At 40.6% G+C, this 25,031-nt stretch overlaps 1 protein-coding gene across 1 annotated transcript in view; it reads right to left on the bottom strand.

Moving 5' to 3' along the window:
• Positions 1–24,821, bottom strand: part of BRIP1 (BRCA1 interacting DNA helicase 1) — a 127,336-nt gene extending 102,515 nt beyond the window's left edge. The window contains exons 1-7 of the mRNA XM_073315419.2: positions 24,723–24,821; positions 23,683–23,784; positions 22,671–22,802; positions 21,327–21,438; positions 20,056–20,250; positions 11,069–11,217; positions 9,253–9,378 (exon numbers count right to left, since the gene is read on the bottom strand). Coding sequence (XP_073171520.2) covers positions 9,253–9,378; positions 11,069–11,217; positions 20,056–20,250; positions 21,327–21,438; positions 22,671–22,763 — 675 coding nt within the window. The 5' untranslated portion in view covers positions 22,764–22,802; positions 23,683–23,784; positions 24,723–24,821. The remainder of the gene's footprint in view (positions 1–9,252; positions 9,379–11,068; positions 11,218–20,055; positions 20,251–21,326; positions 21,439–22,670; positions 22,803–23,682; positions 23,785–24,722) is intronic.
• Positions 24,822–25,031: the final 210 nt, after the last annotated feature.

Raw genomic sequence — 25,031 nt, 5'->3', positions numbered from 1 at the left:
TGAGAGCTCGTGTTCAGCAACTCTGAAAAGCTACTTTTAATTAGGTGCTTAGAATTAGACATCTAAATTTGAAAATTTTGGACTTATCCCACAAGTATCAGCTATAAAATGAAACTATTATAACAGCAGTTAAGCCTTGTCAGACTTGTAACATTCTCCCATCTTAACAAAACACTGCATCAACAAACAAGACCAGAAGAAAGCATATCTTGCTTTCAAACAACGCTTAGAATGGAAACACAAGTACCTACTTAAAAAATTCTAAGGAACAGACAATCTATTCCCTCTCTGTTAGGCCACAAAAAGGGATTATTTGGCAAGAAAATTACAGCTCATTAAGTTAAAAAATTTCCTTGCATGCCGTTTATGATCAAATAGGATAAAACACTGAGATTAAACGTAGAAAGTTTCATTATCCCACTGGTTAAGAAAAATTACTCTGTGAGAACCACTTATTCTAAAAAGACACTATCCAAATTTTAAAACATATATAAAAATAAATAATTTTTAAAACTTTCCATGGTTTTTACTAAGCTATTAAATAACGTAAGAAAACTTCTTTGTCATTTGGAAACATTAGGTGTTTATCCTCCAATCAAGGCACACACGTAGTCAACATTAAGGAAAACTACTTGCATGAATAAACTCCTTATTTTTGAGCATTGACAAAAAGGTGTTCAAATTAACATAGCTCTTTATATTAACTTTATTTTACACTAATATCATCTACATCAGCAATGCATACGTAAGTGGACCAAGAGAGGAGAAAGACAAGATTTCAAAGAAATCCTGGAACTAATAGGATGTTTGCCAACCATCATCCTGATCACTCTGCTTGTCTGTTGAATCCTACACCTTTTTCTTGTATATTTAGTTTTTAAGGCCTTCAATGGCTTGAATATTTAGATTGTAAGGCTTCTCTTACCATGTGTCTTTACAGTTCCTATTACAATAGAGTCTCAATCCTTGTTGGGATCTTTAAGTGCAACAACAAAAATAAATAATAAATATCAGTTCTTTTCATCTATACATTTCTTCATGTAATACATGACATTTTAAGATTCTAAATTAATGGCACAGTTGCTTAAGTTTATAAATGTTTTAGAGTTGTATTAAATTTCTTTATTAATAAAGAGAGAACTCCCCCCATCACCAAAAATTAAAATATGACTGAAATTCTTATGTTAAACTTAAGTCTTGCTCCTGCCACTAGCTCCATCCTGGGAGACCCATGCACCTATGCAGTGACAGTTACAGGAACAGGGTCTAAAATTGTACTACATTCACCCAGAAGTGAAATTAAAATCTTAGGCCTTGTCTACATTTAACAAGTTTTACAGGCATGACTATATCAATAGTTTTTGTGTTGCTTTGTTTTTTTTTACCAACAGTTATCCAGTAAAAGCCCTAATGCAGATGCTACTAGTATAAGAAGCTCTATGCTGATCTAGCTTATTCCACTTTGGTAAAATGAAATAAACTATACCAGCATAAGCACTTTTATACTGATTTGTGTGCACATTGGGGGGATTTTGTCTATTTAACTACACTGGCAAAGTTAAAGCAGAAAACTTTTAAATGTAGATGAGGCCTTACTATTCCAGAACTGCCTATTGCTATCAAACATAAATTCCCCCTTAAAATATTCCCCTGCATTTAAAAAAAATAAATAAAAGGCCGTAGTTGGTAAATAACTTCATGCCCTTCCACTTTTAAAAATAAACCAAAATCCTTTAAAAAAAAAAAATCATTCTGCTCCCTCTTCAGCTGTAGTTCAAAAAAGTAAAAGAAAAGCAGATTAGTTTCTTTACTAAATATACATTTAAAAAAAACTGTTCTAATGTTGCTTTGAGAGATCACACCATTCCACAAATATGCAAAAGTATTATAAAGTGCTACATGGCATGGTTCTATTCTAGGACACATTTTCATCAGAATACAAAGTAAAGCGCATAACGTATCATGTTTAATGATGCGATTTCAATAAAACCCATAATGTAGATAAAAAACAGCAAGTACATGAAATTCTCTCTCTGCAGAGGAGTTTCAAGACATGCTTGAAAGCCGATGAGAATGAAGAATCTATCTAGACCATTAGAGCACCTCTCACTTTTGGGTCTATTTCTGGCCAGCAAAGCATGTTTTAGATTCACTGCCGACTGAAGTGTACTTCAACAAAAAAGGCAGAAAAAGGTGAGAATGTAACTGGAGGATACTCTAGTGATTTTTCTCAAGACCTTTTCAGTGGGATCAAGGGAAACTATTATATTTAGGAAATTACCTTAATTTTCCCTTTAATAATAGAGAAAGAATATATCTTACAACTCCTCTGCTAGATTGAATGGTGTGGGGGAACCAGAGCTATTCAAATGGAAACTCTTCAGAGTAACTACGTCCTCCAGGAGCGAAAATGTTTTTTTCCAAAGACTGTGATCAAAGCCATGTTATTGAACTCCTGGGAATCCCTTACCATTTCAACGTTGAAAAATCACATTAAAAAGGGAAATTATTTATTTAGGTAAACTGGCCAATTTATAGTGCTCTGCACTCCCCTTTAGGAGAATCAAGACCAATTCCAATTTCTGCAGGATAGATTCTTGTGCCAGCAGATGCTAAAAGTCTTTCTGAGACTATGCATTCAATTCCTAAGAACGGTGAGTATCTTGTATTGATCAATAGTCACTTTGTTGGACTGTGATACTGAGAGGCTTCTAAGTGTCAGCCATAGCTAGAATAATAGTGACCTGAGATAGGGCCATTGGGAGACTGCACAGCTATTTATTAAAGCAAGGTACTAGGAATAAGGAAGACTGAGTTCTATTGCTGATTGCCACATGCGTCCTTGTCCTTTGATAAATCGTGTACTCTACCCTTTACCTCAGTTTATTCATCTGAAAACGGGAATAAAATTCACCCACCATCATAAGAAGTGTCTTTCTATCCCAGAGCTACAGAAAAACACTAATACGTATCATTATTATGGTCAAATAGAGCTGGCCTAAAAATTTGCAGCAAGAATAAGCTCTCAAATTCTCAACGGGGTAGACACAGAGAAACACAGGACAGTGAAATCCCCCTCTAGTTTCTCTGATGGAAGAAGGAACTGGGCAGTGAGTTGATTTCCCCTCTGGCCTTGTTACCAGAAAGCGTAAGAGGTGGAGGAAATTGGGCTGCACATCGCTGAGATTTTGCATGGAACTCCGACAACAGTTGTTTGTGCTTAAGGCCAGCCCACCAGTCAATGAGTATAAAACAGAGAGGAAATAAATAGGGATGCTCAGAGAGAGAACTGCCTCATCTCCCCACCCTGCTATTCTCAGAATGAGAAAAGAAAGGAAACATATTAGACTCAAAGAGCTTTAAAAGTTACCATGGTATTTTTTGTTTATGAAACAATGCCAGGAAAATGTTGTCTAGTAGCCTAATATAATGAAAAGCCTGATACAGCCAAGTGACATTTAGAGTATGTTTACACTGCAAATAAAAACCCACAGCTGGCCTGTGTCTGCTAACTCAGGTTCATGGGGCTCGGGCTAAAGGGCTGTAGACATTTGGGCTCAAGCTGCAGGTCTGGACCTGAACCTCTACACTGCAATTAAACAGCCTGTTAGCTCAGCAAGCCTGAGTTAGCTGACCCAGGCCAGCCGTGGGTGTTTAACTGCAGTGTAGACATACCCTTACTTACTGTTCACCAAACATATTGGTCACCTGTACTTAAAAATCCTAGATATGCTAACTGACCACTATGCCTGAGCTGAGGCTGAAAGGAAATCTGGCCTCCCATGTTAATTCCCTTGTAAATGCCAAGTGGCAGAGAGGAGAAAGGGTGATCTAACTATTCAGTCTGTTTAGTCTACTACATTTCTAAATTCTTCTGGCTCTGCTCAGTTACCTGGAGGACTGTGTAACAAGAATATACATAAATAACCATTTTTCAGCCACAGGTCAGATATTCTAGTCTACTAAAATACCCAGGATTCTGAATTGTGTGTGATTAGCAGCCTGCCAGATGCAGGTTAATTAAAAATATATTTTATGTAGTGAAAATAAGCCACATGGTCTTGTTAGCCAACCAGATTTGAGATTTAGATTCTCATTAGGCAAATCATCTTTCAAACAAAACACACACACACACACCTTTCCTAGCCTGTTTTGAAACATTTTCAACATTTCATTAACCACCCAATCAATTACATTAAGCAGTTTTCACAGAATTCTGTACTGCAAAACATCTGTGATTCAAGGAGCATCTTAACTAGCTGTTCAAAAAAGGAGTTAATTAAATTTCTGCAGACTTCACATTAATTAATCCACATGTATAACTTGAAAGATCACAAGGGCAAAAGGGGTTTACTGCTTGATAATCTCACTCTTACATGATCAGAGGTTCTCAACTGTGTTTTTAGCCTTACAGTGCCCTGGGGGTTTGAATGGTATCCCTTATTGCCTGAATGTAAGGAAATAAAAGGGTAAGTGTACGTGTGTTGCTACTGGGTGGAACAATCGTCAGCATCTTCCCAAGCAATTGTGATCTGTATACACCGATAGTTATGGAAGAAATGTTCTCAGTTTCCATGTGCTTTTATTATAATATTTGATGCAGATGTTTCTTTACCAACATCTGTAGCTATTTCAGAAGATGCTATAATGACCATTTGTCAATTTGTTTGCTATGTACTTTACTTGCATATGCCTTTATATTTTTAGCTCTTTGGAGCAGAGATATCATCATTTGTGTGGCACATTCTACCTATTGTAAGGCACCGTGTAATATTATTTATTCTCTAAATAAATAATACTGTTTATCAAGGAATAGTTTACACTTCCTTTTCTTGCCATTGTAAAACATTCTATTATTTTTATGTCAATATTTTTGAAGAGACCACCCTCTTCCTATTCATTATAGTATCTATCGCTACGGTTACCATTAACGCAAATATCTCTCTAAAAATAGATTGCAACTTCTCATTCACAGCTGATAGCTACTACTTATACCATTAATTATTTTTAGCACAATTATATAAATGAGGAAGAGAAATTGTTCCACATACCCTCGATCCTGCAAATTTCCACAACTACAGCCCTTCCCACAAAAGCAACAAGGAAATTAGATATCTGTTAAGTTGAAAGATAAAACTATACTGGAAGTCTAGTCAGATATAGTAGCAAATTCAAATATCATCTGTTTTAAACAACCATAAAGGACTCTATTTCTGAAGTAGTACAGAGCTGCACCCTAGATTTCAAAATATACATATAGTCTCAAACTTTGAGCCCACATGCAGACTTCTAAGCAGCTTCAGAATTTGTTTTTTTCGCTTTTGATTTCTAGAAGAACCGTAAGAAATGTGGACGAAAAGTTGATACATTTATCCAGAAATATGATGTGCTACAACACAATTACATAATTCTCAAATTTTTGGAATCCTTCCACTAGAGAGCATTTCACCCTTTTGTGTCCTCTAAAAAACCCATCACCTGATATGGATGCCTCATTTTCCATATTAATTTTATTTTTTAAAGCTTGGCATTTTAATAATTAATTAGTTAATAATGCTGCTATTGTGCACCCATTCATTATCTAACTTAGTTCACCATTTTTTTCTTGCCTTCCATAGTCCTGAACTAAATTTATCAAACTCTTTATTCAAGGTGACAATTGTGAACTAGATTATAATTATTTTAAAACCAACAATTACTTAGACAGAAGTTAAACAGAGACTTTAAAATCTGAGACCCCTGTGTCTTGCAAACTTAAGAATTTCAAAAGACTTAATGAGACCAACTTCATAGGGTTCTTTGTTCTTTCAGGAATAGAACACAAAAATTACAGTATTTGCTCCCAGTGCCAATGACATTTCCAGAAAAGTACAATGAGAGAAAGTTTTTCACATTTACTATGCCAAAATACATTTACTGAAGTCTTTATGGTTTCTTTTTATATTACATAAGATGTGTCCAAATAGGTCTTCAAGCTTTGCGCCCATGAATTTTCCCCCTTCACTGTTAATCCCAAACACGTCCTCTGTCTTGTTTTAGATGATCTTACTTTTCCTGACTTTAGGAGGTGCCAAATTTGTAATCCAATACTAGCTTTTGCACCACCCCAAAAGACTATAGGCATAATGTATCAGACCTCATCGACTCCCAAGAGTAAGACTACGCAAATTGTTACCAAATCTGGAAACCATAGCCACAAACATGGGCCCAAAGTTTCTCGGCTTCATTATTATTGCTTGAGTAGCCTTCCATACATCAACAAAGTTATTCAGGTAGTAAGCATTATTTCTGTAAGCATTTGCAAGACGAGGCCTATAGATGGCATATTATAATGCACTGCTCAAATGTTAACCCAAAAGTCATATAGATGTCCTTCTGATGTGAAAGATAATAGATAATTCTCTTATTCAGTGTGTTTTTTTTAAAATTATTTTAAAATAAGTAGTAAATTACCTTAAAAACGAGTTGCAAAATGCTTCTCAAACACTACAAATTCTTAGTTACTGTCACTACTTATAAAAAAATCCAGAACCCTAACCCTAACCCATCTTTCAATTTTTTTATGCAAATCCACAACACTGTCTCCTTCAAATGTGAAGGTCAATAAAGCAAGAAAAGATTTTTATTTGAAAACCAACAGCACACTCTGCTGGCCTTCAGATTTCACAATGCCAACTGAATTTCAGTGGCATGAGGCATTTAAAAGTGCCACTTGAAAACCTCTGAAGCTTTCCAAAACCATAATATTACTGCCCATTAAAAATGAACAAGAGTACTGGTTCTCTTTTGTAAAAAAAGAAAATAATTAACTACCAGTATTTTAAATTAGTATTACAACTTTTGGGTTGTTTTGTAGTTCAAAAAGGCAGATGCAAACTGGACCCAGAAGTGTACAGTTAAAATAAAAAAAAATATTTAAGTCAGTGTTCAGAAAGATGTATACAAAGGGTCAGAGTGTGTATCAGACAGAAAACTGGAGCTGGTCATCAGCTCAGGGGTGTTTCCAAAGACGGACTGATTCTTTTATCGGATTTTAATACACTATGCAATGCAAAATGACTATATTTTATTCTAGTGCTGGAGATGCATATTACTTGGGAATTACTTAAAAGTCCACAAAACAAATGAGAAAGAGAGTGTCCTTGGGAGGTTTTAAAAAGGCCATTAAGTTGCCTCGTATATCATTGACGTGATCCAACTTTCCTGCATCAGCCCTGTAGGACTGTCTTTAGGAATATGTCTCATATTCCTTTTATTTTGGTTTAGCTTGAACAACATTGTTGTTACTTCCCTGCCCTGCACCACCTCCCTCCGAATAAAGTGAAGAAAACTCAAACACCAAAAACTGCAACAAATTTCCAGTGGGGAATTTTGCAAATACCACTGCATATTTCTGAGTCTGCTTCCTTTAAGAAACTTGCATTTTCTTGCAAGTTCTGCTAGGAAAAGTGACAATTTGTAACAATGTTAGAAAATAGTAATCCGTTTTAGCTTTTTAGGTACCTGTGCCCCTTTACAAAACAAGTTTTATCAGACACACAACAATTATCAGACAAACAGATGAACATGATTTGTTGGGGGAAGAGCCTACACAGCTCTGTAAAGGGAAATCATGCCACACCAATCCATCAGAATTCTTTCAGGCTGTCAAACACGGATAAGGGTGATACAGTGTAACTGAACTTTCAGAAAGCTTTCGACAAGGTCCCTCAACAAAGGCTCTTAAACAAAGCAAGGAGTGAAGGAAGAAGAGTGAAGCTTCTCTCATGGATCAGTAATTGGTTCAGAGATAGGAAACAAAGCGTAGGAATAAACAGCCAGTTTTCATAGTGCCCCAAGGATCTGTGCTGGGACCAGTGCTGTTCAACATATTCATAAATGATCTGTAAAAAGGGGTAACCAGCACGTTGGCAAAGTTTGCAGATGATACAAAATTACTCAGGATAGTTAAGTCCAAAGCAGACCACAAATAGCTACAAAGGAATCTCACAAAACTGGGCGACTGGGCAACAAAATGGAAGATGAAAGTCAGTGTTGATAAATGCAAAGCAATAGACTTTGGAAAACATAATCCCAACTATACAAACAAAATTATGTGATCTAAATTTGGTGTTACCACTTAAAGAAAAGAGATCTTGGAGACATCATTGATATTTCTTTGAAAACGTCTGTTCAATGTGCAGCAACAATCAAAAAAGCTAACAATGTTAGGAACCATTAGGAAAGGGATAGATAATAAGACAGAAAATTTCATAATGCCATGAGACAGAGAATTGGAAAAGGTATGGAAAAGAGCAACAAAAATGATTAGGGGTATGGAGCAACTTCCATATGAGGAGAGATTAAAGAGAGACTGGGACTGTTCATCTTGGAAAAGAGATGACTGAGGGGGTATATGATAGAGGTCTATAAAGTAATGAATGATGTGGAGAAAGTGAACAAGGAAGTGTTATTTACACCTTTACTCAACACATGCACCATGGGACATCCAATCAAATTAATAGGCAGCAGGTTTAAAACAAACATAAAGAAGTACTTCTTCACACAATGCAGTCAACCTATGGAACCCATTGCCAGGGGATATTGTTAACGCCAAAAGTATAACAGGGTTCAAAAAAAGAATTAGATAAGTTAATGGAACATAGGTCCATCAATGGCTATAGCTAAGGTGGTCAGGGGCGCAACCCCATTTTATGGATGTCCTTAAACCTTTGATTGCTAGAGGCTGGGACTGAACGACAGGGGATAGATCGCTCAATAAATTGAGCTGTTCTGTTCACTCCTTCTGAAGCATCTGGCACCAGCTACCGTTGGAAGACAGGATACTGGGCAAGATGGACCATTGGTCTGACGCAACATGGCAATTTCTTATGTTTTTAAGTGTGGTACTTTTTCAGATAAAAGCAAGACAAGACAGAAACATCCTACCTCTAGCACACAAACAAAAAGTGAGACAAAAAAGTCTTCAGTCTTGCCCAAAAGGATTCCACAGAAGTACTCAGACTAAAAGTGAGAGGAAAGGGCATTCCAGAATTGCAGACTTTTACCAGAAGACTGTCCCTCCAGTCCTTTCTAGACTGTTTCATGGGATGAGTCAGCAAAGTAACTTCAAGATACCAGATCCTGATGCAGCAGGATGCTTTCTGAAAATCATCTTCTAAACTGGCCTTTCATGCACAATTTCTTTATAGCAACAAAATTTGTCTTTGTTTCTTGAACTAATAAATGTCCTACAAGACTCATGCTACTTACTGTTTTTGGAGAGAAAGCAGCAATTTTTTCTGAGTGAACAGTCAGTTCCCCATTTCTTCGCTGTTGATAAACTTCCAAAGCATCGACAAACTGCACTCCTTTTGCAAAACAATGACGTTTTCTTACCTGTTAGGAAAACATGCAACACTCAAATGGACAACAGGCAAAGGTGTGGCATTAAATCAGAGCTAAACTAATGGTCAAATGTTACTGTAATAATTTTAAATTTTTTCTTCATTCTGTGCCTGTTTCAGAAACTCAGTGCATTGTTAATACACATCAGTTTAACCACATCTAACGTAAGCTTACCAAAATTAATAATTTAAGAAAAGTTACTATAACATTTATACATCTTGGTTATCAAGACAAATATACAGCTTAATAGCACCTTTTTTTAAAAAAAATCATTTTGTTTTGTTAAATAAAAGCAATAAATGAATATGAACAATTTCTGTCATTTTGGAGTGATATTTTATTGAGCCTTCCTTGGACAAAACAGTTAGTGAAATAAAACTATGCCACCATCACCACCTTTCCCGCTACAGACTCCTCAGTCACACAACGACTTTGGTAAGCAAAATTTACATCTAGTTTCAAAGATGAAAATGTATGTTTATGTTAATGTACTTGTTAATCATAGAAACCGGACACATTTCTTGCAGAATTAGGATCTACACCTCTTTGTAAGATTGCGGCCTAAGTCCTACTGATTTAAACAGGTATCTGGGCATAGGTACCTGTACTAGCAGATTCCAATGCAGGATGGGGGCCAAGAAGAGGAGGTGGTGTTACAAATGAAAGTTACTGAAAATTATTATATAAATTATTACAAGTTTCTATGATACATTACGCCAGACCAGAAAGACATCCATGGCAAAGGAAGAAATGACTACAGAAGAGAATGGTGGGGGAAAAGGTGAGTTTCAAATATCCTAAATTGCCAAAAAAATTTGCAACCAATAGGCAAAAAGATATTGTATAATTTATAAATGCAGCAGCTGGTTCTATTGCTGAAATTTCCAGCAGAAAAATGAATAGCATATGAAATAAATAGAATCCTCCACCGCTACTTAGTTTTTCTTTAGTAATTAATAACATAGATATCAGTGATTAGGTCTCATCTACTGAATATCTTCTTGTATTATTTCCCATTGTTATATGTTTTGATAAAACTAGTATAATTACTGTACAGACACACAACAGAAACATCCATAATATGAATGGCAAGGAAAAAATCCACAAGGAGGTAATTACTCTTCAAAAAAGTTAAAAGCAGTTCTCTGATACAATATAAAAACACAATACAATGATGACTAGAGTGCACCTCAGTAATATAAAAAAAATTAAGGCACTTGTAATACCAATATTGACAATGAAACAAAAACTTTAGAGAAATTTCATCCCATGTAAAAAGCTAGTGATAAGAATTTGGCAGAATATCAAGAAGCATTATAATGTATATTAGATTTTTAGCACATATGTGGAAGGGCATTTTCATGTCTAAGCATTCTTTTCTTTGACTTAACGTTTAAGAGCAACTGTTGGTGAGTAGGTTTCAGAGAAACAGAGTGTTTAAATTCTCCATGTACTAGCATGCACCAAGTAATTTATCTGCATGACAAGTTATTGTGAAAATCGAATATAACAATGGATTCCTTTGTAACAAGTAATAGTAAAAATGAAGAAAAAAAGTAATAATCTAATTTATGGCTGTGACATGACCAAGTAATCTCTAATTCTAGCACTGAAATATTGATATTTGACAACCTTGTTCAGCTATGCCTGGATTATTTTATTGCCAATAAACTTTACTCACCTGCTGCTCAGTTTCTAATAAACGTAGCCTTTTCCTGTCTACTTGAAAGTCATCATTTTCATCTGCATGTAAAGATGCCCATTTCTTTGCAGATAATTTTGAAGACAGTGTGACTTTTGCATTATGTTCTGTAGCAGGAGTATTCATTACTAAAAGTATATTAAATAAATGTAAATAACATTTCCACTCATAAAACTTAATCAGAAAAAATAGTTTAGACTCAAGGTGGACTATAATACTGGTAGACATTTCTAGACCCCATCTTCCCTTATTACAATGCAGTCAAATTTATATAGGAAGAATCATTAATTTAGTATTTTACTATTGCGTGACATGGAAAAAATGGTTGGGCTAAGGGAGGCCTCCTAACAGAAGAAACATAACAAGCACTGCACTAGCTATTAGTTTCCCTTCTAAAATTGATTTTGGCTATATTGGTAAGGAATAAATATATTTTAAATTAAATTGTTGGCAAAATGCTTTGAAGATGTAAATTATTAAACAAGTAATAAAAATTACTGACTTTTAAAAAATTATATAAATGTTGGGGACACTGGGGCATGGCCACTAGGTAACTCAAGGGGATGGAAGACCACGAGTGTCGATGAAGCCCCCTCGCACTAGGCCCAGGTGTCCTTGGCGCCCCCCCCCCCCCGCCTGGAGGCACTCGCAGCAGCTCTGCGTACTAGGCCCAAGTGTCCTTAGCCCCCTCTGCCCCCCCGCCTGGAGGCACACACAGCAGTTATGCTGAGGATCTGCAACAATATGCTGCAGAGTCAGATTGCTTGAAACTAAGCAAGGCCAAACAGGGCAGATATGGAAGAACAATGCTGAATAAAGCAGATTTATGAATAGTTTAACAAATGATACAGAGAATCAGGGAACTAGCTGGGAACTGGATTGGCTGGCTATATGGATACTTGGGGCAGCTTGCTATTGGATAAGTATGCTGGGAAAAAGGATGTATAAAAGCCTGTGTAACTTCCTGCTCTGTGTGCAGGATTTAAGATTTTATTCTCCCTGTACCTTTTTGCAGCTGCAAATAAACTTTTCTGCTTCTCCACCCCGTTGTGATTATTGGGCGTAGCACACCAGGTAACGAACCAACTCAAGCTGTTGTTCAGCCTCTCGGCACTGGGTGCCAGCAACAGCTTTTGGCGTCCCTGGGTGGGCTCGAGGCTGCAATTTAGCCTTGCCCAGACCCCTCCTGGAGGTCAAGGATTGCGGCGAGAACCGACGCCCAGTGCACACCGGTGAGTTCACCGGGGCCTCGGAGGAGATGCAATTTGATCGACCCCGGAGGGCACAACGGTGCAACGCACTCATATAGTGGAGAAGCAGTTGTGGTGGGCAACGGTGAAGAACTGGTCCCTTGGATAAGGTAGGAACTTTTTGAAATCCGGATTATATGCTCTGTTGGAACCTGGGGACGCCCAGAGTTACCCTGTAGGTATGGGACAGGGACAGAGCTCAGGGGTTAGGGCACGGTGTATGCCCCTAGAGTGCATTCTAGCAAACTGGAAGGTATTTGGTGCGGATCCGATGACTAAGAGCCAATTAAAACGATTCTGTACAGTTGACTGGCCTCAATATCAACTAGAGGACCAGGAGTGGTGGCCACCAGGAGGGTCAATTAATTACAACATGATCCTTCAGTTACTCCTGTTCTGTCAGAGAACAAGGAAATGGAATGAACATATGTATGCGCATTTGTTTCTGACTTTTTGTACTCGACCAGATATTTTACAGCACTGTAATCTGACTCCGACTAGTTCGGTAGCAGCTAATGTTAGTCCCCAGTAATGGCAGAGCCGGTGTCCCCTTCGGCCCCTAAATCCACACCTTGTAAGTCCCCCGAGCAGACCCCAGGTGGGATCCAAATGATCAAAGGGATATGACCCACCTTACCTCCTATAAGGAGTTGCTTTTGCATGGACTCTGTCACTCGGCTGTCTGACATAATAATTGGGCAAAGCCATATGAAGTAATGCAGGATTTAAAAGAAAGCCCAGGGGCCTTTCTACAGCGTATTCGGGACACCATTCTACAGAACATTAATGCAGACCCCGATGATCAGGCAACTGAGTCAATTATTAAGGGAATTTTTACGAGCAGAGCAGCCCCTGATATGAAGAGAATGTTACAAAAAAAGGAGGATTTAATGGGCATGACCATGGCACAAATCTTAGAGACTGCAAACCGAGCTTATAGTCTGAGAGAGACAGAGAAGGAGAGAAAGCAAGTGAGATTGATGGTAAGAGCGGTACAGGCCGGCACTAAGAGAAGTGGCCGGGAAGGAAGGGGCCATGGACGTGACCGTCCGGGCCCGCAGGATAGACGACTGGGTCGCAACCAGAGTGCCCTGTGTCAACAGGAGGGACACTGGAAAAATGAGTGCCCAAAGAGGAAAGAAAAGGGGGGTGCCCCTGCGATGGCGGAGCAGGAATAGGGGTGTCAGGGGAGACGGACCACCCTACCCCCGGAACCCTGAGTAAAGATGCGGGTGGGAAGCTCAGAAATAGATTTTTAGTGGACTCTGGAGTGGTCCAAACGGCCATAAATCAGCCTCTTCAGTTGCCAGTAGCAGATTCCCTTACTGTGGTGGGAGCCACAGGCAGGGACACCAAGTGCCCAGTGTATGCCCCAGCGGAATGCGCTTTGGGAAACAGGACTATATCCCACAAGCTGGTATACCTCCCTGAGTGTCCAACACCTCTGCTGGGACAGGATCTGCTTTGTCGCCTCGGTGCCACCCTGCATTTTACTGAGGACGAAATAACCCTTACCTTACCCCCTGAGAATGCATGGATCATGACCCTTGCAGTTGAGCCCTCAGCCATGCAAGCCCCAGAATGGAGCCCGTGGGAAGACCAGGTGTACCTCCTCGTGTGGGCATCAGGGATTCCAGGAAAGGCCACCCACCAGACCCCCATTACTGTTCAGCTCATACCAGGGAAAGGCCCAGTGCAAGTAAAACAGTATCTAATCAAGAGGGAAGCCAGAGAAGGTTTACAGGAAACTATAGATCAATTCCTAATGTATGGTATTCTCTGGGAACGTCAGTCAGCCTGGAACACTCCCATTCTACCCGTACAGAAGCCTGATGGCACGTATCGGCTGGTACAGGACCTAAGGGCAGTCAATGCCCGGGTTAAGACTCTGCACCCTCTTGTCCCTAATCCGTATACCTTATTGGCTTCTATAGGGGGACAGTATACCCATTTTTCAGTCCTTGATCTGAAAGATGCTTTCTTTACCATCCCAGTTGCCACCCCGTCACAGGAGATCTTCTCCTTCGAGTGGGAGGACCGAAAAAGGGTTAAAAAGCAACTCTGCTGGACAGTGTTGGCCAAGGGATTTAAAAATTCCCCCACCCTCTTTGGCCAGGCTCTGGCCAGGGACCTAGAGGAGTGGGATAATGAGGAGGCCCTCCTTCTGCAGTATGTAGATGATTTGTTAATTGCCACTGTGGGCCAAACCCCCTGCCTTAAAGCCACCATGAGCCTCCTGAATTTTATTGGACTCCGGGGATATCGGGTAGCACGGAGTAAGGCTCAAATTGCCCTCCCAGAGATACGGTACCTCGGGTTTCACATATGGCAAGGGGAGCGTCAGCTTTCAAGCGAAAGAAAGGAAGCTATCTGTCAAGTTCCTACCCCAAGTAACTGTAAGCGGCTCAGGGCATTTCTGGGTATGGCAGGCTTTTGCAGGATATGGATCCCAGAGTTTGGACTGTGGGCTAAACCCCTGTACGACTGTGTAAAAGGAGCAGATCATGACCCCTTCTATTGGACCCCAGAGGCTGACAGGGCATTTAAAATCCTGAAAAGAAAATTGATGGAAGCCCTGGCTCTGGGCCTGCCGGATCTCTCTAAGCCATTTCAGTTGTATGTACATGAACGAAGGGGGGTGGCCCTAGGAGTGCTCACACAGCTGTTAGGAGCATGGAGACGTCTTGTGGCTTATTTGTCTAAGCAATTGGATCAGGTTGCAAAGGGTTGGCCGGCATGTTTACAGGCGGTCGCAGCTACTGCCCTAGTGCTTGAAGAAGCCGAGAAGCTAACATTGGGAGGGGTTATGCAAATCTATACTCCCCATATGGTCCGAGCCTTATTGGATGCAAAGGGAGGGCTTTGGCTCACCCAGGCTCGGTACCAGGCTAAGCTGTTAGAGAACTCTGAAGTCACCTTACAGCCTTGCCCCTCCCTTAACTCAGCCTCTCTCTTGCCAGAAACAGAGGAACAGAAACATGACTGTTTAGAGATCATAGATGTCCAGTACTCCAGCCATCCAGATTTAAAGGATGTACCCCTCCCAAATGCAGATTATGAGTGGTGCACTGATGGTAGCAGTACTGTAATAGATGAGCAAAGGAGGGCGGGTTATGCTGTTATGACCCTCCATGACACCGTGGAAGCTGAAGGTTTGCCTGCTGGGACCTCTGCCCAGCTTGCCGAATTAGTAGCCCTGACCCGTGCATTTGAACTGTCAAAAGGAAAGCGGGTCAACATTTTTACTGATTCAAAATATGCTTTTGGTGTGCTGCATGCTCATGCTGGCCTATGGAAGCAAAGGGGAATGCTGACAGCCCAAGGCTTCCCAGTCAAGTACGGGCCCCAAATCCTCCGGCTCCTAGAAGCCGTACAACTTCCCTCGGAAGTGGCAGTGGTACACTGTAAAGCCCATCAAAGGGAGGATCAAGATGTGGCCAGAGGTAACGCCCGGGCAGATAGAGAGGCTAAGCATGCTGCCACCCTGCCATCCCCTCAGACTGAGAATGCCCATATGCATGCCCTTATCCCATCAGTAGGGGAGCTTCCAACCCCTCAGTACTCTGGGGAGGAGAGACAGCTAACTGACAAACTCGGTCTCCAGGAAAAGGAGGGATGGCTCCATTCCCCAGAAGGGAAGGTCCTCTTACCAAAAGGGCCTAATCCGGCCAATGCTGCAGAAACTACATCAAACCACTCATGCTGGCAGGGAAGCACTTATCCAGCTAATGGGAAAATACTTTATCACTTCCGGACTCCGACCCCGGGCTGCCCAGGTACAAGCGGACTGCTTAGTCTGCCAAAAGAATAACCCCCGACCGGGACATCCTGTGCCACCAGCTGCCCTAGAACCCACTCCAGGCCCTGGACAAGTGTGGCAAATAGACTTTACTGAGTTTCCCCGGACCCAAGGGTTCAAATATCTCCTTGTCATAGTGGATCGGTTCAGCAGATGGCCAGAAGCCTTCCCATGCCGTAACTGCACTGCCAGAACAGTGGCCCTCAAGTTTGTTAAGGAGATCATTCCTCGCTTTGGACTCCCCCCGTGGATGGAATCTGACCACTGGACACACTTCATGTCAAAAATCATTCAAAGCATCTCACATGCCTTACAGGTCCTCTGGAAACTCCATACGCCCTGGAGACCGCAAGCCAGTGGGTTAGTGGAGCGTACCAATCAGACCCTTAAACAGCATTTCTCAAAAGTGTGCCAAGAAGCCTCACTGCAATGGCCTGATGCTTTGCCCCTCGTCCTACTCCGTATCCGCGTTCTCCCAAAGGGTAGATTAGGGCTCAGTCCCTTTGAAATTATGTTTGGAAGGGCATGGCCTATGAATGGCACCCCGGTTCTGTCAGGGGAATGGGAGTTGGGTAATGGTTTGTTGTCACAGTATATGTGTTCCCTGTCTGCTGTTCTCTTGTCTCTTCACAGGTATACCAAGGATTCCCAGCCTCTCCCCTTGGACACTCCCGTCCACTCCTTACAGCCCGGTGACTCTGTGCTTGTTCGCACCTGGAAAAACAAGCCTCTCCAGGAAAAGTGGAAAGGACCCTATACCATCCTGCTGATCTCCCATACAGCGGCAAAGATCGAGGGACACAGAAACTCAAGGTTGTTGAGTGTTCTCAAAGGGGGGAGTTGTTGGGGACACTGGGGCACGGCCACTAGGTAACTCGAGGGGATGGAAGACCACGAGTGTTGATGAAGCCCCCTCGCACTAGGCCCAGGTGTCCCTGCGCCCCCACGCATGGAGGCACACACAGCAGTTATGCTGAGGATCTGCAACAATATGCTGCAGAGTCTGATTGCTTGAAACTAAGCAAGGCCAAACAGGGCAGATATGGAAGAACAATGCTGAATAAAGCAGCTTTATGTATAGTTTAACAAATGATACAGAGAATCAGGGAACTAGCTGGGAACTGGATTGGCTGGCTATATGGATACTTGGGGCAGCTTGCTATTGGATAAGTATGCTGGGAAAAAGGATGTATAAAAGCCTGTGTAACTTCCTGCTCTGTGTGCAGGATTTGAGATTTTATTCTCCCTGTACCTTTTTGCAGCTGCAAATAAACTTTTCTGCTTCTCCACCCCGTTGTGATTATTGGGTGTAGCACACCAGGTAACGAACCAACTCAAGCTGTTGTTCAGCCTCTCGGCACTGGGTGCCAGCAACATAAGTTTATAATAACATACATATATAGGGGGAGTTCTGTAGATTAAAATAACCCACACCATTTTAAAATGGCAATCATATTAACCTCACATTTAAAAAGAATGTGTCTGGTTTATTTTTTTGCTGAGGGAACATACCTACCAGGGTACTGATCTTCTGTGCCAACTATAAACCTTAACCAGAAAAAGATAAATTTTATCTATCAATGTCAGGAATTAGTCAACTGTGAGGTATGTTCTCTCAACAAATGATATTAAATATAGAGCTGTGATGATAAAACAAAGGGTTTTTGTTTAATTTGGTAGCGAATCTTGTTAGAAGAACAAACAGTAAGGGTTCTAAACTGGCAGGTTGCTGAACTGAATGGGAATTGGGGGCACTCAGCACTTCACAAGACCAGCTATTTAATCCTTACAATATTTTTAAAGGGTCTGTCACAGCAGATGAAGCTTTAAAGTTTCTTATATGTAAACGTATCTCTTAACTTTCCATTGATCTTTTGTCATTGTCCCTGCTATTGTGGCTAACCAGAAGAAATTTTTACTTTCAAACAGCAGTGATTATATCCTGTTCATAGGTCACATCCTTCTACTAAAAATCATAGGCACTGACTTTCTTCTTTCCAGATTGATGCTCCACCCTCCTCTGCTGCGAGGCTCCACACCCGCTCCACCGTTTCCTCCAAGGACCCGCCCGCCTCTTTCCACCCCTACTCTGTCCTCCCCACAGCGCATCCTGCCTGCCTGCCTGCCTCCAAACAGCTGATCAGCGGATGGCTGGTGGGTGCTAAGCACCCACTATTTTTTTTCGTGGCGTTGCACCTATGACTAAAATCATAATGCTGAACTGTAACAGCAAAATTATTGAAACGGCAACATGTTGCCATCAGTAACAGAGGAATGTGGCTTCATTGTAGAATTGGGCATGAAGAAAGATTAGACTGCAGTAGAAAAAAACCTTCAATCAAGGAAATATCAAATTACAGAAAAATTACACTGATCCTTTATTTAATTTATGTACAAGTCTGTTTCCTCCAAACTTGTTTCCCAGTATTCCCTATACAACCTGATTTACAATGATATAGTCTCACAAACTACCAAATGTAGATAGAATCACAGAACCAGTGTTAGAAGGGACCGCACGGGTCATCTAGTCTAACCCCCTGCCAAGATGCAGGATTTGTTGTGTCTAAACCATCCAAGACAGAAGGCTGTCCAGCCTCCTTTTGAAAACCTCCAACGAAGGAGCTTCCACAATCTCCTTAGGCAGTCTGTTCAATTGTCCTACTGTTCTTACACTTCGGAAGTTTTTCCTGAGATTTTATCTAAGAGTTTGTTAGTCCATATTGTACTTGGCACAGAAATTATATGAGAAACCAGGGATGGTAACCTTATTCCAATAAATCTCTCATCTGTGTCAGTCAGGTTTGTTTATTATTATTATTTAAAGGGATACCACCAACTTGAAATCTAGGTTTTTTTTGTTTTTTTTTTTAAAAGGAAAAGTATTTTAAGGTACTACACCTATTCTAGTCCCCTGCCAATTTTTTATGGTTTTACAAATCAGATCTTCATATTTTCTCAATGCTCTTCTACTCCCTGTTGCTGTGAAAGTCCCACAGTAATAACAGAGAAAAATGCTGCCAACTGACCACGTAAGAGTGCTGTCAAATGCATAAAGAAAACAAAATGAGAAAAATAATCAGAAAAATTCCCCCTTCCTGGCCACTCTTTCACTGAAAGCAATCTTAAGTGTATCCTTTTACAACAATGGGCAAAACACTTTCAGGGAGAAGTGCAATTTAAAGCTGACTTTTACACCAAAGGCCAGGACCAAAAGAAAAAAAAATATAGCATGTATTTATACAATGACCCTGGTACTTGCTGCTGAGAAAAACTGGCGAGATCACATGGATGTAGTGGGTAACACTCAATAGCAAGAGCCATGGGTAAAATACTTCATTGCAAAAGCACAATAGTACTCCTCCACTGAAATTTCCAGAACTAGTGGTCCTGTGAATCACATAGGGAAAAGAAGAGGAGGATTCAAATGAGGGTGTTCCCAGAACACAAACTACCAATTATCTACTTCCCCTGCATTCCAAATTCCAGAACTTAATATTTAACAGGTAGTAAAAACTATAAAGGTACTCGTTTCTGCATCAAGGTTTCTTTTGGCAGACTGGACTATAGTGCAGTGCTAGCGACCTGATGGGGAGCTGACTATAGGCTCCTGAACTTCAAACTAGTAAGAAGCAATGCAGGAGAACACTTGCAACCACTACTGAGCATAAGAGACCATAAACACGCTCACCTGTAGGGCTATCCTATGACATATTTTTGATTTGGAAACTTGGAAGAAAGGGGGAACTTTAAAGCCAGGAGCCATTAATGACCCAGAAAAAAGGTGGAGGGTGAAAGCATGATGAAGCACTCTTGATAAGTTATTGACTCGTGTGGCATTAGCAATCATAGGAGACATGAGAACCCAAAACTTGAATATCCATATGAGATGTCCACCCCCCCAAAAAATAGAAAGTTACCTTTGTTTGTTGATGGTGTTTCACTTTTTACGGAGGTTGCTGCTTTACAAGTAGTGAAAGAACAAGAAGCACCTTGGTTCACATCTGCAGTAGTGTCATTAGTCACAGCCTGCGAATGGCATCTACAGTGACATGGCAATGAAGTCTCTGGTTTTTTGCACTCCTTTTCACATGAGAACTCATCCAGTGACTTCTCTAAAAACAGGACAGGAGACGGTCATTAATCTTCTGTTATAAAAGCATAACAACAGAGCCATATTGCAGAAATAGGCTCTCTCCATACTGTAGAAATAATCAGATAACAGTAGATTTTGTCGGAGCTATAGCTTGTAGTCACTGGGCCCACGACAGTTGCACAACTTTACAAAACAGATATATGGAAGTCATTTACAGAAACCCTACCCATTCAGCTACAAAAAAAGTACAGTAGACTCTTTGAGTTAATACTAACCACAATCTTAATCAATAGAGTAAGCATTATACAGGAAGGAAAAAGATGCACATATATAGATAAGATCCATCACTGTTCCTCTGAATGGGTATACAAGCCATACTGACCCATAGTATACAAGGTTGTACGCGAGTATAAGAAAAACTGAAAAATTCTCTAATTTAGCAGGTTTTGAGTCCTAGCCAGAAATAAGGACATTATCTCCACTACATAAAGAAAACACATGTAAACTCAGTTTTCCCCAATGAAGGCAGCACAAAGTCTTTCAAACAGTAAACAGAGGGAGACTTATTAATATTACTATGTACTAATTTGGGCTTGCACTTTGATCTGGTCCATTAGTAAATTATGGGTGTAGTCTGTATTGTGTATTTTACTTAGATTATAAGCCTTTTGGTTAGGGACTCCATCTTCCTCTATGTATTGTATAGACTAAGCATACTATGAAAACTCAATAAAGAATAATAGTTAAAAACAATTACAATAATTTACAGAGCTGGAAAACACACATTTTCCAGTTCACAATGTCATAAATTTCAGATAACCAAAAACATTTTCTAACTATCCTGATACTTATATTGCCACCTTAATATAACATTCAAAGCCATATCCATTTTAATATGAAAATAACGGTGATTAGGTCTACTATCTTGATTGTCCATAAAGCTGGCATCAACCATTGGCATAAGGACTGACAAGGAGATTTGGGTCCATTCCTGAAACTAGATTTCTGAGGTTATCCACAGACCTAATTTATTTATTAATGCAGACAATCCTTGCTAATTGAAACTGGGCATATAGGCATTGTGAGATAACTTACCATGCAGAGACTGCTGCCATGATAATACAGAACAAAGTAACGCCAAACTTTTACCACTTCCTGTGGGGCTCTCCAACAAACAATGTTGCCTGGAATTTAACCCTCTAACAATCTGTAAAGAAAAAATAAAAAGTTAATAGCTCAGAAGAATTAACAAGTAAACTTTCACGTTGTCTCTTTGGGAGGGGAAGGAGTGTAAATATATATTTATCACACTCCCATCAGCGACGTGCAGTAATCTTCTGTGTCAGCAACAAGACAGTAACTAAGAAAGAAAATGAAGAACATCTCCAGATGACACCACAGGGATTTTTTTTTTAAAGGCAAGCTGAAAGTAATTTCCTAAATGGAATTTGACGAGGTCCTCAAAAGTTCATACTTTTGAAAAAAAAAAAAAAATCTCACAGGACCACAAGTGGTCATTAGGTCTTGGTTTTCTCTCAAGTACAGACATTTGCAACACCTCTCACTATTCTGGAACATAGGTTCAGTAGTGACTCAGATCGGATTGTCGACTACCTCCCCATATAGCAGCAACACCTGATCAAGGGCTTGTCTACATTTGAAACGCTGCAGCTATACTGCTGTAGTGCTTCACTGTAGACACAACCTCTGCCAATGAGAGGGATTCTCCCACTGGCATAAGTAATCCACCTCCCTGAGAGGCGGTAGCTACGTAAATGAAGAATTCTTCTGTCAACCTAGCACTATCTACACTGAGGTTAGGTCATCTTAACTATGTCGCTAAGGGATGTAGAGTTTTCACACTGCTGAGCGATGTAGCTGGGTCAACCTAACCTTTTAGTGTAGATCAGGCTCAAGTCGGAATCTGTTTATCCTTAATGTCATAGGAGCAAAGAATGATGGCAGGCCATTAAATACTTCCTTGTCATAATTTAAATTTTAAATGTAATATGTGGAAGATAAAACATCTATTCCATCAATAAAATGAAAACTTACTGGGTTTGTACTGTATCTTTTGATCAAAAGATAGCAGGCATTTTGCTGAAGCCTTCCCCTTCTGCACTTGCAATATCAAATAATTATTTTAATACATAATCTCTATTTAAATAGGCATGCGCACACCTATTTAACAAGATATTTAGTATAAACATTTAGGAGTGTGTATTCACCCTAATACTCCAAAAATATAACTGAGCTCTCCCTCACATATATGCAAATACAGGATGTTGTTGCTTGTATTGTAATGGAAACACTGGAGATATTGGAGGTTCTGAATTCATATCTAAAATTCCCTTTTAAACTTTTAATTTACTACAGGTTCAAAATTATAACACTACATAAACTATTAAACCAATAGATTTTAATGACAAGTCTACTTACTGCATTCATCATAGCAAGCTGTGAAGGGTAAGCCTTGCAAGGAAAGACAATCTTCACCCCACCAATGGTATATTCTGACACTACCAAAGACATTGTCAGGGTTCTTTTCCCTTATTTATTTCAAATTTATGTCTGCAATAAAAATGAAAAATGTTGACAAATCAATTCTACCTCAGCAGCTATCAGAAATCTGCAAACAATATAAGGCACCAGATAAAACTGAGTATAAACTGTTAAGGTGATTTGGGGACTAGGTGGTTCAGGATATTGGCTATGGTGGGAATATAGTGCTTTACACCTATAGGTCACCAGTTCAAATTTAGCCCATCTTAGTAATGACAGCAAGTTATTACCATCTGATGACTTTTCAGTAATTTAAGTGATATAATAATAATTACTAACATACTATATGTATTACCTTTTGGAATAAAATCACTCAAACTGGACTTTGGCCAGGATATTGGATTAGCACACAAACTCCTGTGAATAACACTTTGGGATCTTTAATAATCACAAGCAATCAGTTCCTCAGTTTTACTAGTTAGCTAGATGCATCCTGTGGTGATATGGCTGAGAAGAATGGTTTCCAGATAAGATTTTCCATCCTTATAGCAATTTATAAACATTAAAAGGGACGCTATACGTTTAAAAATCAAATGTTTTAAATAAACATTTCTTATCTAGGTTATTAATAATGTAATTATTAAAAGAGAAAATATAATTTAACTGTCACTATTTACAGTGATAACTTTTTGCACATCTCTCACTTTGGACAATGAAAAGTAAGAGTTGAAAATGGTATATAGTCAGTTTCATGTTCAAAAGCTGCAATGTTTGGATTTCAAACACTGAGGGGAAATATAGGGTAGCTTGTTGAAAAATAACTCTTCACTATATTTTTTTAAGGTTGAGAAAACAATTCCCACAGGTCATAGGTTCTACAAAAAACTTCTTTTTACAAAGTTAAAATTTGGGACCAAATTTAGCAACATCCCTTTCACTGATGAATTACCTAACTGAAAGGTCACAGTCTCAGTGGACCACCATCAAAAGGCCATCATAACGATTGGTATACACAGCACCATCATAAACAATCTCGCAGGAAGGACTCTACCTACCAAAAAAAGAGAGGATTGTTACCCTCAAATTACAACCTAACCTACCCTGGCCCCCCAAAAAGGGACAATCACCTGTCCCAGGTTTAGAAAAATTTCCCTCAAATATACTCAGAAAGGCGTTGGGTCCTTCTGAAGCAAAAACGATTATTTGTATTGTGCCCAAAGTTTGCTAAACTTGCTTTATGTGAGAAAACAAGGTCCCTATCAGAAAAGTTTTCGCTCTAAATAGACAAATCCAGGGAGAAGGACGCAGGAAGTGGAACGAACCTAGCAGGACGCTGGTCCCCAGCTTATTTAGCCCCAGTCTCTGCTGATATTTTTGTTTTTGCTATTTACAAACAGTAAGAAGTTTTGTATCGATATTGACGCGCCAGTGAAAAGTTTTGTGTCTGTGACATAGGAACTGAGCCCTGCTGCAGCTCGGGGGGGGGGGGGGGAGAAGAGGAGGAATAACACGTCTGTTGGGGTTTTTTTTATTATTATTATTTTTTTTTGGTATTCTTTATTTTCTTCGCACACTTTCCCCCACTTAAAAAAGGGCAAATAGGGGTGGAGGGGTGAAGAGAGACCCTCCTACACACTCCTCAACCCAGCAACAGGAAGATGACAGGGGTCTCCCCCAGATCCCGGACCAGAGGGGAGATGTACCCAGGGGTCTCCCCCATACGACACCCCCCCACCCGGGGAGCCACATACATCCCCCCAACTCGCACAAGGGGCCGATCGCCGTGAGCTCTCCCCAGGCCGGGGGAAGGGGGGATTCCCAGAGCTCCCCCCCGGGGAAGGAAGTCGGTCTCCCACAGCCCCCTCACAGCGAACGCCCGTCCCGCCTCCATTTTGAATGCAGCCCCCCTCCCCGCCGGCAGCTGGCCACGCCTCCCGGCCCGTGTCCACGGTGTGGCGGGAGGCCACCCCAACTGCCCGGGCCGGTTACCTCAGAGAGCCGGGGTCAACTCCACCCGCGCGTCACTTTCTTCGAACCTTCCCGCCTCCAGCTCAGCCGAGGCCCCCCGACAGCTTCTACACACCAATCACAGCCAACAGGAAGGCGCTCCGCCGCAGCCAATCAGCAGCCTCGTCGGCCAACGAGCTCCCGCCTCCGCCCCTCACTGCTGGAGCCAATCACGGAGGGCCAAACTGGTGCCCAGCAGGTTTCTTTAGTTGCCTAGGTAACCAAGCGCAGGGGCTGGGGCTGATCCCTGCCCCGCCCACTCTCCTTTTCTGGCGGGGGCGGGGCTCCTCC

The sequence above is a fragment of the Lepidochelys kempii genome, chromosome 17 (genome assembly GCF_965140285.1).
Source record: "Lepidochelys kempii isolate rLepKem1 chromosome 17, rLepKem1.hap1, whole genome shotgun sequence".
Classification (NCBI taxonomy): domain Eukaryota; kingdom Metazoa; phylum Chordata; order Testudines; family Cheloniidae; genus Lepidochelys; species Lepidochelys kempii.
Note: the sequence above shows the minus strand (reverse complement) of the source record. Positions and strands in the feature narration are given on the sequence as shown.